At 44.1% G+C, this 13868-nt stretch overlaps 1 protein-coding gene across 1 annotated transcript; it reads right to left on the reverse strand.

Annotated features, from left to right (window-relative positions):
- Positions 1 to 84: 84 nt before the first annotated feature.
- On the reverse strand, positions 85 to 8780 carry ANKRD1 (ankyrin repeat domain 1). Its single transcript, XM_075107274.1, has 9 exons — positions 8693 to 8780; positions 6933 to 7112; positions 4969 to 5106; positions 4770 to 4877; positions 4010 to 4108; positions 2768 to 2866; positions 2525 to 2623; positions 2261 to 2359; positions 85 to 999 (listed from the first exon to the last, which is right to left on the reverse strand). Exons 1-9 carry the CDS (start codon positions 8717 to 8719, stop codon positions 889 to 891), a joined length of 960 nt encoding a protein of 319 aa, XP_074963375.1. The 5' UTR covers positions 8720 to 8780; the 3' UTR covers positions 85 to 888.
- Between the last annotated feature and the right edge of the window lie 5088 nt (positions 8781 to 13868).

Raw genomic sequence — 13868 nt, forward strand, 5'->3', positions numbered from 1 at the left:
ACAGAGCCAAGATGTGCAGTTTCTTTAAAGAGGGACGGACTTACCCTGTGCATGCTCACCATGCCATAATCCACTCCAGCAAATAAAAAGAACCACTCTGTTTATTTAATCTGCAATAGATCAGTACAAAATGTACAGAAAAAGCAGTACAAATTTACAAATATACATAATCTGTTTTTGCATTCTTCAATCATCAGACTTCATAGTAGTCCAGGTTAAAAAAATTCACATTCCTGATACTGTTTCCTCTCACCTTCATCACATTGCATCTGAATCCCACAGTCCAGACAGCTACGTGGTGGTTGGAGCTCTGTCCTTGAGCTCTTCATCGACCACGATTGCCAAACCCTATTACTCAACTGCTTCTTTAAATCCACTTGGCACCTCGGAACACCTTCCTCCATTGCTCTTCCACACACCACTACTCATTTAACATTATTTTAACAGAATTTGGCAGAGACCAGGCAGTTGTTGCAGGTATTCGCTATTTGGAGCTATTGGAAGGCTTGAGGGAAGTTGCTAATGCAGTCGGAAATACTACCATATAAGACAAAAGGATTTATGCTGGCAGCAAAGATTGCATTAGGATGTAAAGCTCTATTTTAAAAAAGCTACAATAATATTAAGAATCATTAAAAATTACTTTTTAAATAAATAAATAATAAATAGTAATAAATAAAGCCATTTTAGAACCAGTGGAATTTTAACACTCAACCTGCCTTTTAAAATCATTTCTTTGCATGTTTGTTTTGCAGTTTTCAGTGAAGGTACCTCAAATAATCCAGTACTGTGAATATTTTCCATAAAAATACTACTTCGGGGCTATTTTCTCTGAGTTCATATGAGGTGTTTAAAAGCAGCAAAAAGAGAGCAGTCTGGTTTCTCTCTTCAGAGCTTGCCGGGATGGACACTCTTATAGGAATTGTCTTTCAGGCTGTTGAATATCTCTTTGGTGCCATTCTGCCACTGAAGAACAAGATCCATAGGGGTTTTCCCTTGCTGGTTAAAAAAGCAGAGGAAGCAAGATTTAATTTCAGCCAGTGATTACTGAGTCCTTCCTTCTTCCCTAGATATTTATACAGTGCGTCTGCCTGATGCGAGACCCTTCTGCACACACGCGGTCAGACTAACTCTCGCCTCCCTGAGGTCGGAGCCCTTTTCCTCTACAGATCTAGTCCCAGCCCCGATCAGACTCAGAATGAAATCTCCCTGTGTTCCAGAGGGTCTAAGCCTTATTAGCAAATACCAGGACTAGCAGAGCATGCAGGTGTTTCTTTTGATCTAGTTTAAACTGATTAGAAATATATTAGATGAAACCTCAATAGCCCCTCTTCTATTTAATGGAGGATTCAGATAAGAGTTTGTACTGGTTTAATTAAATTATTAACCACATCTAAATTAAGCAGGAGCAACTTTAGTGTGCAGACAAAGGCTGAGAGAGCAAGCCTTTGGCCTTTGGGGCTGTACCTTTCATCATTTTCATACTGTGATGAGGGATAATGCCAGGATTGGCTTTGGAGAGCATGGGCAGAGGGTGCAAAGTGCTGCAGTGCTTTCTGGGTTTGTCCTTGCCCCTGGAAGTTTTGATTAATTGCCAATCAAAAACATTGACTGGCGTTGGTAAAACTCCCTGTCCATCCTGCTGCTGCTCAGTTGGCTTTGGGGGGGAGGCGGCTGTGACGTGCTGTGTTTTAACAAGTGGTCACAGAGCTCCAGCAATGCATCTGCTGCTGCTGCGGTGGCTGTGAGCAGAGAGGCAGGCGTGGGGGTTCTTGAACTGAAGCTCTGCTGAGCTACGGGGATTTGTTTTCCAATGGTCAGGTTAACAGCCAGTCATCCAGATGTAGTCCTTAGGGTCGCCATCGGCTTTGGGCTTCGCAGAAGGGAGGTTTCCCTGCCAAGCTAAAATCTTTGTCTCAGTGGTGGTTGAAGCCCAGGACTTGTGCAGAGAACAAGTGCCTGTACATGATATCTTTTCAATATATGATATGTGTAATGAAAATATATCACAGAAGGATGTGATGTTGTTTTAGGTTGCAGCTGATGGGTTCTGGTTTTAGAAGTACAGGTTTTTCCTCTTCTCCCTGACCTCCCCCAGGTTATGCTTTCCCTGTGTCAGCTCTGCTTTAATTAACTCTGCAGTGATCTAATTAAGTCTGTTCACAACATACTCTCCCGTCCTTGAAACCCATGAAACTGCTCTGAAGGCAAACTTACTCTAAACTGTTTTGAATTACTGCATTTTTCTGCTATTACTTACAGAGTTCTTTATAGTTAGATCTGCTCCATACAGAATCAGAAGCCTGATCATTTTGTAGCGGTTCAGCCTCACGGCATCGTGCATCGGTGTGTCTCCTTCCTAGAGGCAAGAGACACGGACCACAGCGTCAGTCCTGCCGGTCCCGCCCCGCGGTCCAGCCCCGGCTGCGTAGCCGGGGGTTTTCACCGGCACGTGGAAGTGTCGAGGCAGACAGCAGCTGGATGCTACCTGGTGGCTGGCAGGTGAGAAGCTGTTGGTACTCACTCTGTCTCTGGCATTGAGGTCTGCTTCGCAGGCGATGAGGTGTTCCCCGCAGTCGTACTGACCCGTTCTCACAGCCACGTGCAGAGGGGTGCTGAGCAGCTGAGAGGTGGGAGGAGGAAGCAGTCAGTGGCATGGAACAAGTAAAGACTGCTTCAAGAACGGCCACCAAAAGTGATCTACTTGGAGTAAGGGTCAGCTTTTCATCTCCAATTCAAAAAGCTGCCAAGTCCCAGAAGCACATACCTTGTCTCTTGCGTTTCTGTTTATCCCTTTGTCCAGTAAGAATTTCAGAACATCCAGGTTCCCCCCCCGGCATGCCCAGTGCAGGGCTGTAGATTCAAGCTACAGCAGGGAAAACAAATGGAAAGTAATTTAATTCCTCGTTATATTTTTTAAAAAATTAAACCATTTTGATCAAATTTCTAAATTGATCCAAAATCATTTTCATGCAATTTAACGTAAATCACTTCACTGTGATCGCTGAGTTGTTTCTAACAACAGCTTTTCTTATTTTGCCCTAATTTCTTTAGTTTCTCATTCTTCACACTTGCTACATATGGCTCTTAAAGACGGAGATCTTGGCAACACTGAGTGAGACAGGATACGTTTTGTCCATTCTGTGAACTTGGAAGTCATCTTTAGACAGCCAGGTATGATTTTTCTGGCTGGTATGTGCTAGTTAGTTAGTATTTTTTTATTTGATGCCTTTTGGGTTCTAAAACGCATAGAAAATGAAGCTCAAGGGAAAGAATAGTTCCCTTAAAAAAAACCAAACCCAAACTTGTGCAGGTCCACAAAGCGAATTAGAACCCTTCTCCCGTACAAGAGGCCGTTTCTCTGCGCTCAGCTCTGCCAGGAGGGGTGGAGCGTCCCTGGAAGGTCTCGCTCTGCCTGTTGTTCCTCCTGTTTCTTACGCTCTCCACAGGCACCGCTGGGTTCAGTGAGGGGGAGCAAGGCTGGCTGCTTCTAATTGTTTAGCAAAGGGACAAAGAGCTGGGAGCAGAGAAGCAAAAAAAAAAAACCACTGCAGGAGCTGTTGGTACTCGGCCACCCTCGCGGCCAGCGTTCCAGAGGAGCCGGGGCCTCTCCCGAGCACAGCCTTGAAATCCCGGTGGAGAATGCACGCACTGCCCTGAGCCCCGACCCCTGCGCGGGACAGCGGCATCCCCGCCACCTGCTAGCAGGCTGAGGCGGTAGCCTGACCTCGGCTCCCTTACCCTACGTTAGGCTTTGCTGCCTGCGGCGGGCTGCTGGCCAACGCGTCCCTCCGCTTTCTGTGTTCTCCAGCAACCGCTCTGGCAAAGGGGGCCAGACATCCCCTCCTGAAACCTCTCCGCGACAGTGTTATTTTAAGGATAAGCTTACAGGATGCTGTAAGGCCTTTTAACGCTCCTCTTCTATAAGAAGCACTTCTGTAAGTGCTTCTCTTCGCACTTGCGAAACAACGAGCTGTTTTTTGGAAGAAGTGTAAGTTGATGTGCATACCATGTCTTTCTGTTCAAGCTGGGCTCCAGCTTCCACCAACTTCTTCACCACCTCTAGATGTCCTTCAGAGCATGCCCTGTGCAATGCGGTGCGTTTGTACTGGCAATTAAAACAGCGCAAAGTCAGATATTAAATATGGCACAAAGAGGTATCTTCAAATCTCTTCTCCCCGCCTCCCTAGGATGATGGCAAATACATACTTTATGCTGATTCATTTTCGAGAGCTAATACTTTCGAGACCTGAAATCTGCTAAATTTTAATAGCATCCTGAGAGCTGAAAGCTGCCTACCCAGCATTTTAAAGGGTGTGAGAAATATCTGCAGTATGGCATTCAAATTTAAAATGATGCCAGTTGAGTTCCCCCATCCAACATGCTACGCTGCGTTTTGCAAATGCAGTTTATGCATTATGGAGTAGGAGGGCAGGCAGCATCACTTTGTGGTTCTGCAGACAAATTTCTTGCCTGTTCATCTGTGGCGTTGGAAGACCACATGCTACAGAAAATCAGAGTCTCCTTGGCACCAACGCTTCTTTTAAGTATAAAGGTTCTTTTGAGGTAATATAACTTTTGAAGGGTCCCAACGGCCCCGTTATCACTAGAAAACGCGATGTACCAAACTTCCAGCATTTACTTATTTCCCCTCACCCTTTTCTCCCCTCAAAAGCATGGAAGCTACAAAACCTAGCGGTAAAAGTTACTTTTGCTCTGCGATAACCTCTCCTCTGTAGAAGGCTTTGCAGTAAGAAGGAAGATTGTACCTCGTCACACACATTTGGATCCCCTTTGTCTGACAGGTATTTTTCAATTACTGGCAACTTATTCCCCAACGCAGCTCTGAAGAATGTGGGTATATCCACTGGTCCTGTCTGATGGAAAAAAAATATACAGGGTGTAAATGCATGTGGCACAAAACCCATTCAGTGTTTTCCCAGAAGAACGTACTTCGAAATAACTTACAATAACTTCTGGTTCGGGTTCCTTTAAAACGGGAGCTTTCACTTTCCTGCATTTTTTCTTCTTCTTCAGCTGAATAATTTTTTCAAGATCCTCCAAGTTTTCAAGTTTTGACCTCTCCTCTAATTTCTTCTTCTTCAGCTGAAACAGATCAGGGAAGCCCGTAAGTGGAGCTGAGGGTGACCACCTCTCCTTCTCAGAGCGGCAGGACAGCGTGTGCTACTGTTCAGCTGAATTCAGTTCAGACGGGATGAACTTTGAACTAAGTTGTCATGTTTGTTTTTTACAGCCAGGGCTAATTGACCATTAGAATAACTTGCTAAGTGTGTGAGATATTCTACATCATCTATAGTTTTCATACACCATTGGACCTTTTCCTAAATGCTGCTTCGGCCATACGTTGTGGGATAGATAGCATAAATTTTTGGTCTGTGTTAGGCCAGGAGTCAGAGCAGCGCTGTATTTCCTTCTGGCCCAACAACCACCTGAGAAACCTCATGTGCAGCTTATGAGGGCTGGGAAACCCCTGGAGTTTTAACTGACTTCCACCAAGCGTTTTGCCTTCAACCACTTCTGCGATGCAGCCCCTGATTTGTTGTAACTTTATCATCTTTAATCAAGAATGTACCCTTAAGTGAAAAGCAAGGTTTGTACCAACATCAGCATTTCAGTTGGTAACTGTTATGTTTCAGTAAACTACAAAAAATGTCCTCAGTACCCTTGGAGGGGCGGTTCAATAAACGCTAAAGACTTCTTCGAGCTCGCTTGGACAAAGCACCCCTGCATGAAGTCAGTAAGGGGCACTGCTAGCATCAAGGGCAAATGTGTTGTCTGAACTGAGGGCCGAGACCCTGGGTACCAGGATGTGTCCTTGACTTCAGAAGGGGGATTCACAAGCAAGGGGTAACTCAGGGTCAATACAGGTGACGGACTCTGTCCCATGGCATCCTTAAAGGTAAATACATTGGTGAGACCCTGACATATGGCATACAGTTTTTCAGCTGAATTCTTATTCAGGTTACTTCTACCTCTTCTTTTTATTGTTCTCTGCATTTAGGGTTTGATCTGTAGATCATTGACTTAATGGAATATAATTATGTTGGCCAAGTGGGCTGTGGATGAATTGGAAATCCAAAAGGGTCTTAAGACCCTCTGGTTGTTTTGGATAGAGGAACTCAAAAACCTCCGTAGGAAGTAGCAATCTCCCTGTTGAAGTGAAGGTCAATGGTGTTTGTTTTAGTATTTCTGAGTCTCACTTTCCCACCCTTCTTCTTTCAGAACAGTCTTATGCCCTCTGCTAGTTCGATTTTTTTATTCCCTCAAGTTTTTTAGGCCAGTTGGTTGCTTATTCACCAAAAAATTTAATATGTTACAGCTACTGTATTTTTGGGGGGGAAAAAAGCATCCATTCTTAGGGATATACGGAGAATTGTCATGCTCCAGGAATATAAAATGGTACTTTTCTTTAGACTAGTATCACTTTCATTTGTAATTGTTTTTCCCAAATGTGCTAGGAAGTGTAATGCAGTGTGTTCATAAATGAATATTTTCATGGCAGATAAGGCTTCTGGCTTCAGAAGTGCGCTCTTACATCTTTCTTGGATAGTTATTTTTGGTGGCTGTCATTAGGCCTCCAAGCTGAAGGTGTCTTACTGGCTACGTTTGTCCCCCCCTTACGGACAGCTTGCAGCTGGTGACTGGTGGGACCCTGAGCCCGCAGGGTTTCAGTCAGACGTTGTGGGGGGAGTTTTGGGTTCTGCTTCACAGTGTTCCTGCCTGTATCCTTAGGCTACAGGAGTCAGCCTTCAGTGGACTTTAGCCCAGCCTCCTTTGGTAGCGATGTCCCAAGGGTTTATCTAGCTCACCATGCATGTATTTCTAACTTAGAGAAAGGCAAAACTTCAAGGGCTGCAGCAGAAAGTGCACACAAGATGATAAAAAGTCGAGCACAAAACCCAAGAGCCTACCTCTGCTTCTAGTTTTTTCTCCTTCTCATAAGCCAGATCACCTCGGGTCAGCGAGTGCTCAGAGACTGTCTTTAGGTCCTCCTGCTTCTCTAATCTTACGGCAGCTTCATACTCTCCATTTTTGAAGTCCTCGGGGAGGAAGCTGCCAGTCTCTTTATCGTCAGCTTTCTTCCCAGTCACCTGTAAAAGCAAACGTGGTATAACATAAGCAGCAGCTTCATGACTGCAGTAGCCACCCCCTGGGAACATGGATTACCTAGGGCTAATTACATGTCATTCCTGCCCTGCTCTAGGAGCGTGTGACGGACAGAGCGCAGACCTCGTTCAGCCTGCGCCTGGATTAACAGTGTACGCGAATAGCTAGAGCAATCTCGCTTGCAGTGGGGTCTTGCGCATCCACACAGCAGCTCCCCCTTGGCACCTTCAGGGCTTGGGTCAAGACCCATGAGGCCAGCTCACGGCCTAACTCCCTGCTTGGCTGGGGCTGACAAAAGCCAGGGGGTTGGGAAGAGCATCTTTTTTGTTCAGGGTTTTCTTGCTTGTTCACTCGCCAGCATGTGTCAGAGTCTTCAGAAGGCTGTAAAAGGCTGCAGTAAAAAGAGCCACCCGACCAGCCGCCAGCACCCTGCGAGTGTTGAGCAGGGGAACTGAGCAGGTAGAGTGGGAGGAGAGGCTTTCTCCCTTGGGACCTTACAGTTGAAACACACCCAATGCACTTAAACGGGGTTGCTGAGTAATTTCAAGGCTGGTTTTACCCATTGCTGTCAGTACTAAAGTCCCCGTTTACAGGAGTCAGCAGAAGGCAGTTCCTGCGCAGAAGCTGTCATGCTGTGCAGCAGCACAGCTTTCAGTAGCTTTTGGAAATATTTCTGATGCTCCATTAAGTGTGTAGAAAGAGACAACTGGTTAAAGTTAGTAGAGGCTGTTGTGTAGTCTGAGAATGGCTCAGAAACTCCTGTGTCCTAGACTGCCTTTCCAGTCAATCACTTTGTAAAACTATGTTTGTTAGGGTTTAACACTAGAAAAACTCAGGGCCTTGCCAAAGAATTCAAGACAGCATCAACTAGTTAGACTGTATGGCAGTTGCATCTTAACGTAGCCATCTAGGGGAAAAGCAGTTTTTATATAATGTTCCAGTGGTTTACTGGATCATTGCTGTTTTCCCAGTTTATTGATCCAATCAGGTATTATTAGTCTGAACCCTGCAGTGGAATGTCCCATTACTTGAAGTCTGGTTTAGGCATTACTTTTCAAAGGCATGTTATGCCCTGAACAGCAGTGTAAGACCTGTTAGTTTAGTATTGGAAAATAATACTATTACTAAACTGTTAAGTTTAGTATTAGAAAATACTTCGGTTTCCGTGCATTGATACCTCCTCCCAGTACCTTACTGGACTGGAATTACTCAGTGTGATCATAAACTCAGTAGCTTCTAAAAAACCAAAAATAGAAATCAAGGTCAAAGGAAAACACACGGCTAACTTTTGGTCAGTCTCTTCCTCCTGGTGAACTCTGTTCCGATGCAAAATCCAAGCAGCTGTGTGGTTGTATCAGTGGTGAGCCCCCTTCGCAAGGGAAAGGTAAAGTGAGACTATAACAGGGTAACGTACAGTTATACCGGTTTTGCACCTAGAGCACAGCAGGGCTGGTAACCTGCCACATCACCTCAGCGAGCCACAAAGGTTGTCTCTCTCCGCCTGGTGTAGGGACAGTCTACAAAGTAAAGGAATTATGAATAAATGAAAGAAGGTTGTACCTACCAGCTCTTCTACTTTCATCATCATCATATTTGCCAGCGTTTGAAGGTTGTACTCCCGTATGGCTGAAACTCTCAAGTGCTCAAGCCGGCTCTGCAGGGACCACCACGCTAGCTTTGCTTATATATCTTTGGGAGAACTGTGCTCGAATGAGATAATCTTCCAACCTGGGAATCCAAGTGTGCCCCTTGGTCTTGCCAGCTGAGAGGTAGGCTCGCGCTCATTCCAGACATGTTAACAAGCCAGATCTGGTGTCAAGGCAGGGAGGGGGCGTCAGTTGGGCGAGGAAGGGTGAGCCTCACAGTCTAATCACACCAAGTATGTGAATCGGAATGAAATGTGAGCTCATCATTCCTTTGGCGATGACTGCACGGCTCAGCAATGTGAGTCATTCTGTGTTCCCAGTGCCCACTAGGACAGCTGTCTGTTGATATAGCATTATAACTTCATCTTCTTTTTTAAATTTTTTTTTCAAACTGACATTCAGATGATGGTGAGACACTGGAAAGGGTAAGTAAGTGGCTTATGTGCAGTACTCGTAGTAATATGTCCCTGATAAATGGATTATGACCCCTTAAGTCTTGGAAAGCCGTTCTTTTCATTGCTATTTATTCTTGGATGATAAACAAGTTTTAGGGGAAAGGATTTTTCTCATCATGATGGCAGTCTTCTATATTTGTTGGAAGGAATTCTCTGAAGGGATTACTAAGCCAGAATGATGTCTCTGGTGCTAAAAGGGCCTATGACATGGTAAGTTACAATCAGTGTAAGATCTCAAAGCAGCAAGCTTTGCATTTTTCTGGGACTTTGTCAGGCATCATAAGCAGAATAATAAATTATGTCCTACTATCCTAAAAAAAAAATAAAGCAAATACTGTTTCTCAGGCAATATTTTCCTTTTGGATATGTGCGAATAGGGGCACAGAAGTGATTTGTTCCTTTTTGGAGAGAGGATGGGCTAGAGAGAGAGACATCCAGATGATGTGTGTGTTTTGGGGAAAAGGAGTTAAGTCCTTTGGAACAAATAAAGGGGCAAGCTTTTCTTGTTCTGTGAATCAGAGTAGCCTGGAAGTGGGAGGATGAACACCAGCAGAAGGCAGTTTTATAAAAGGAAGGTGCACTAATCTTTGCATTTAAAGAGCGTGAATGAATGCCAAGAGAAATCAGTTCTGTCATTCTGCGACACGTGGCGCTCCTGGCAGGTGAGGTGTAAGCCTGGCTGTGTGCGTCCAGGTCACCTGGCTGAAATGAATACAACTGCTCAGGTACTTTAAGTACAACGTGTACATAAGTGCTTCACCAAGTCAAGAACTATCTATCTTGGGTGTTGTTTATATCATTAGCATCATTAGCACGCCGCACTCCTGACACTGACCTTTCAAGGTGTCTCTCCTCTGAACTATCTCCCAGTAATCTGAGTACATCCAAACTTGTCTTCTAGTGCCCATCATACCTATGCCCTCCCTTTCCCTGAAATGAAGCTGGACATCAGGTGGTTCCTTTACTACTTAGAATATATATGACATTAGAGGATGAGCCCCAGAACTAAAATAGAGTATGTTGCAGCAAGAGAACCTTTCAGAACATTTTTTTCCAAACCTAAGTACAGCCAGGCTATCATTCCCCCAGAGTGGTATGTCCTGAATCACACTGCTGGGCTTTTTTTTCACAGGAGTTTTGCACTCCTGATGCATGTCTCTGTGATAAGAGGCAGCTCGGTTTGGCTTTTTCTTGTTTACAAATGTGCTGTAACAGCTTATCTCGGTCAGTTTTGTTCTGTGACGCTTATTTGCGAGATTGTCTTGAAATCCACAGCCGTAAAAGGACAGCTGCAAAGACCACTTCTGCTTTAGTGGAAACAGATCACAGCGGATACCCGATGAGAGAAGTGTAGAGGTTTGCTTTAGGAACAAAAACTGTTTAAGAAGCTGTGAACTACCTCCAGCCCAAGTGTATTTGAAGCTTACTTTTCTTTTTTCTTGCTTTTTTTTTTTAACAGCCCGATATATAAAACTGACTCAGCAAAACCTAAACTGGAAAGTATAAGTAGATAGATCTCTTTCTGCAAATGGTACATAAATCCAGAGCCCAGAGTCGCTTTACAGTAAACCTCAGTGCTCCGAGGGGAAACACAAACCCACTTCTCACATCATGAGTGCTACCAAAAAAACCCCAGCTGCATTCAATAATTATCTTTAAAACATCCTGTCCCTGATGACTGACTAAAAAAAAATGAAGAATAGAAAAGCATCTTCCTTGATTATCCTGAGTTTCCATGTGAAAGGGCGGCACACAGAAACACACTTTACCTAAAGGTCGGAATCTAAATTAACCTAATGGTAAATGCTTTTAAGCTAAATGTCATGTAAACCAAGGCAACCCGACTGAAATAGTAGAAATGCACTGATTCATATCAGCTAAGACTCTGGCCGGATGCTTATAGCTATTGCTCGATACTGGAGGGGGAAGCAGTATAATGAGCTTGCAACCTTGTGCTGGACTGCAACCACTTAATCACCTTTCAACAAGTGATTTCTCATTAAGGTGGTAATAGCAAATGGTCAGTGGGAGATGCGTAATGGGAGCCTTCGCCACTCTGCTGAAGGGCAAGGGCAGAGCAACGAGCTGCAAGGTGTAAGGCAGTCGGCTATTGTCACGAAAAAACTTCACAGAGGAAAACACAAAAGGGCGGTAGGCTCAGCACGGCAGAGGGAAAGCTGTATGGCACACCCTGTTCCCTGCTATCAAAAGAGAAGTTGTCTGAATAGTGCAAAGAATTTTTGTAATTAATTTTTTAGAGAGGTTAATGGTTGAGTGAAAGCATTATGTGCGATACAGATGATATTGCAACCTCCTGTCAAGTGTATTACCATCAAGTTTTTAATGCTGTCACTGCTGTACTCGGCTATCTTACAGCTTCCAGCACTCTGCCCTTGGCTCTGTCCTTGCAGCTGAAGATGTTGCCCTTTGGAATGCTGTTGTGCCTGGCTGTCTCTGGCTGTCTCCTGCTGCTGAATAGGTAAAGGTATGAAAAAAACAATTCCTGGGGAGTGGCTTGCACCTAAGAGGGTATTAATCCAGCAAACTATGTCCCATGTGTGTGCAGTCAAGGATAAATTCATACCCACGGTACATGTAAGCGGCAGTAACCCATCGCTTACTCCTCCTGGATTAGTGATCTGTCGGTGATCTGAGCATCCAGCATGCCTTACACATATCCACGCACAACAGAGCAGTAAACAACGGTATATTGCAGGAACTGTATTTGTTTCCTCCTCTTTTTTAACTGTTTGTTTTCCATAAAAGGCAGGAAACACTTCTTATTTGTCAAACATACACTCTTGGGTACTTATTGTCAAAAAGCAGTTTGGGTATGAGTTAACTGTAACATGCAAATTATACCACTCATGCTCTTACTTTTCAACATAGTGACATATACGTCTGTCTGCTGTTTCTAAAGTGACCAGGGCATTACTACATCATCTGTTTAAAACAACTCAGAGACTTCTCATCAATTTATATTTTTGTGTATAAAACTACTAAAGAGAAACACATTGTCTCCTTAGGGAAAAAAAACCAACCAAAAAAAACCAAACAAAAAAACCACCCCAAAACCTATTTCATCTAGGAATATAGAGTTAGTTCTAAGTACAAAATCCGAATATGGAAATTATTAGATTAACAGAAGGATGCAGCTATAAACTCCATTTGTTCAGATCAGTTGTTACCAAAGAAACAAAGTAGTTATAGTCCAGCAGGTTGCTGGTCTGGCCAGCACAGTCCTCTGGTGTCAAAACCCAAACCAACAATGAGTCAATAGTTGCATCACTTACAGTAGGGCTTAAAAAAAACCCTCCTCAAGTGTCATTAGGGTTGGGGATTTCACATAACAGGAAAAAAAAAAAAAGAAAAAGCAGTGTTTTCTATTTAAAATCAAGCGATCTGAATTTAGCTGAGGCCTTCAGCTTTATCATGCTGGCATTTGTATGACACATGAATCTGGCCAATTCACCTTACTGGGTCTCAGTTACCAAGTAAGTGCAGCAAAACACACCAGAAGGGTTGTTATATGTGGTCAAATGGGTTTATCTACTGGCTACTTGGCCTTCACAGTCAGCGGTGCAGTCAAGGTCTTGCTGCTCCAGCACACCTGTGCTGATGCTCTGTTCACATTACCTTTGACTACGTTTTTGTGTGGTCAAGGAAGTACAATATTTCCTCAGCTGTTGCAAAAAGGCTTTTCTGTATCAACGTGGCGCTGTCTAAAAGCTTCCTGCCATTCATATACACTCCAGATCAACTCCGAGTCAACCAGGAAAGGAAAAGTGCTTAAACTAGGGAATTGGAGAACGAGTCCTTCCAGTGAGAGCATGCCCGCAAATCCCGGTCATTTGAGTCATGATCCAACAGGTACCTCTGCTCGCCAGCTGCTCTGCAGTCAAGCATAGCCAGTGCTTTTTGGCCAAATAACATCCAACCGTTGCTTTTCCCTGTAGCGTTACATTACAGCACACGTTGAAGTCGTTACCTAACGGGACTCTCAGATCTCCAGGCAGAACCAACCAAATTACAGTCATAACATGCTGTAACAGGGAGGACCCTGGGACGTCATCTAGTCCAAACTTCTGCTTAGACAGTCAAAACTGAATTCATATAAGGTTGCTCAGGGCTTCATCAGTGAGATCTTGAAAACCATCAAGGACAAAGCCTTCATGACCTCCCTGGTCATCCTCAGCCAATGCCCGAGTATCTTCATAGTGATTTTTTTTTCTTTATATACAGTTGAAATTTCCCACTTCAATATATGATCATGGTTTCTCATTCCCCCATAAACCTCTGTAAAGAGCCTGGTTCTGCCTTTTCTTTAACCGTCGTATAGGCTGCTCTTAGTTTCTCTGAAACCTTGTCTTCTCCAGGCTGAACAAGTCCAGTTCACCCAGCCGTCTCTTACAGGGTAAGTGCTCCAGCCCCCGGCCATCTTGGGACTGATTTTACATCATTGTTTGGACACGTGATGAAAATACTGAGCGATGTTGTACCAGGAACTGATCCTTGTGGGAATCTGCTGGAAATAGTTCCACTCATTACTCTCACCACTTTGCGATCTGTCAGGGAGCCAGCTTTATTTCTTCCAAAGTGCATCCTTTTAATTCCATATAATGCATGCTTTTTAATCATA

Source organism: Phalacrocorax aristotelis, chromosome 12, assembly GCF_949628215.1.
Source record: "Phalacrocorax aristotelis chromosome 12, bGulAri2.1, whole genome shotgun sequence".
Lineage (NCBI taxonomy): Eukaryota > Metazoa > Chordata > Aves > Suliformes > Phalacrocoracidae > Phalacrocorax > Phalacrocorax aristotelis.

Coding starts and splice junctions, on each gene's coding strand:
- ANKRD1 (XM_075107274.1), bottom strand. CDS start 8,719: ATGATGATGATGAAAGTAGAAGAGCTG. Junction 5,107..6,932: donor AGAAAAAACTAGAAGCAGAG/GTAGGCTCTTGG, acceptor GATCTGTTTCAG/CTGAAGAAGAAGAAATTAGA. Junction 2,867..4,009: donor AGCTTGAACAGAAAGACATG/GTATGCACATCA, acceptor TCCCTGCTGTAG/CTTGAATCTACAGCCCTGCA.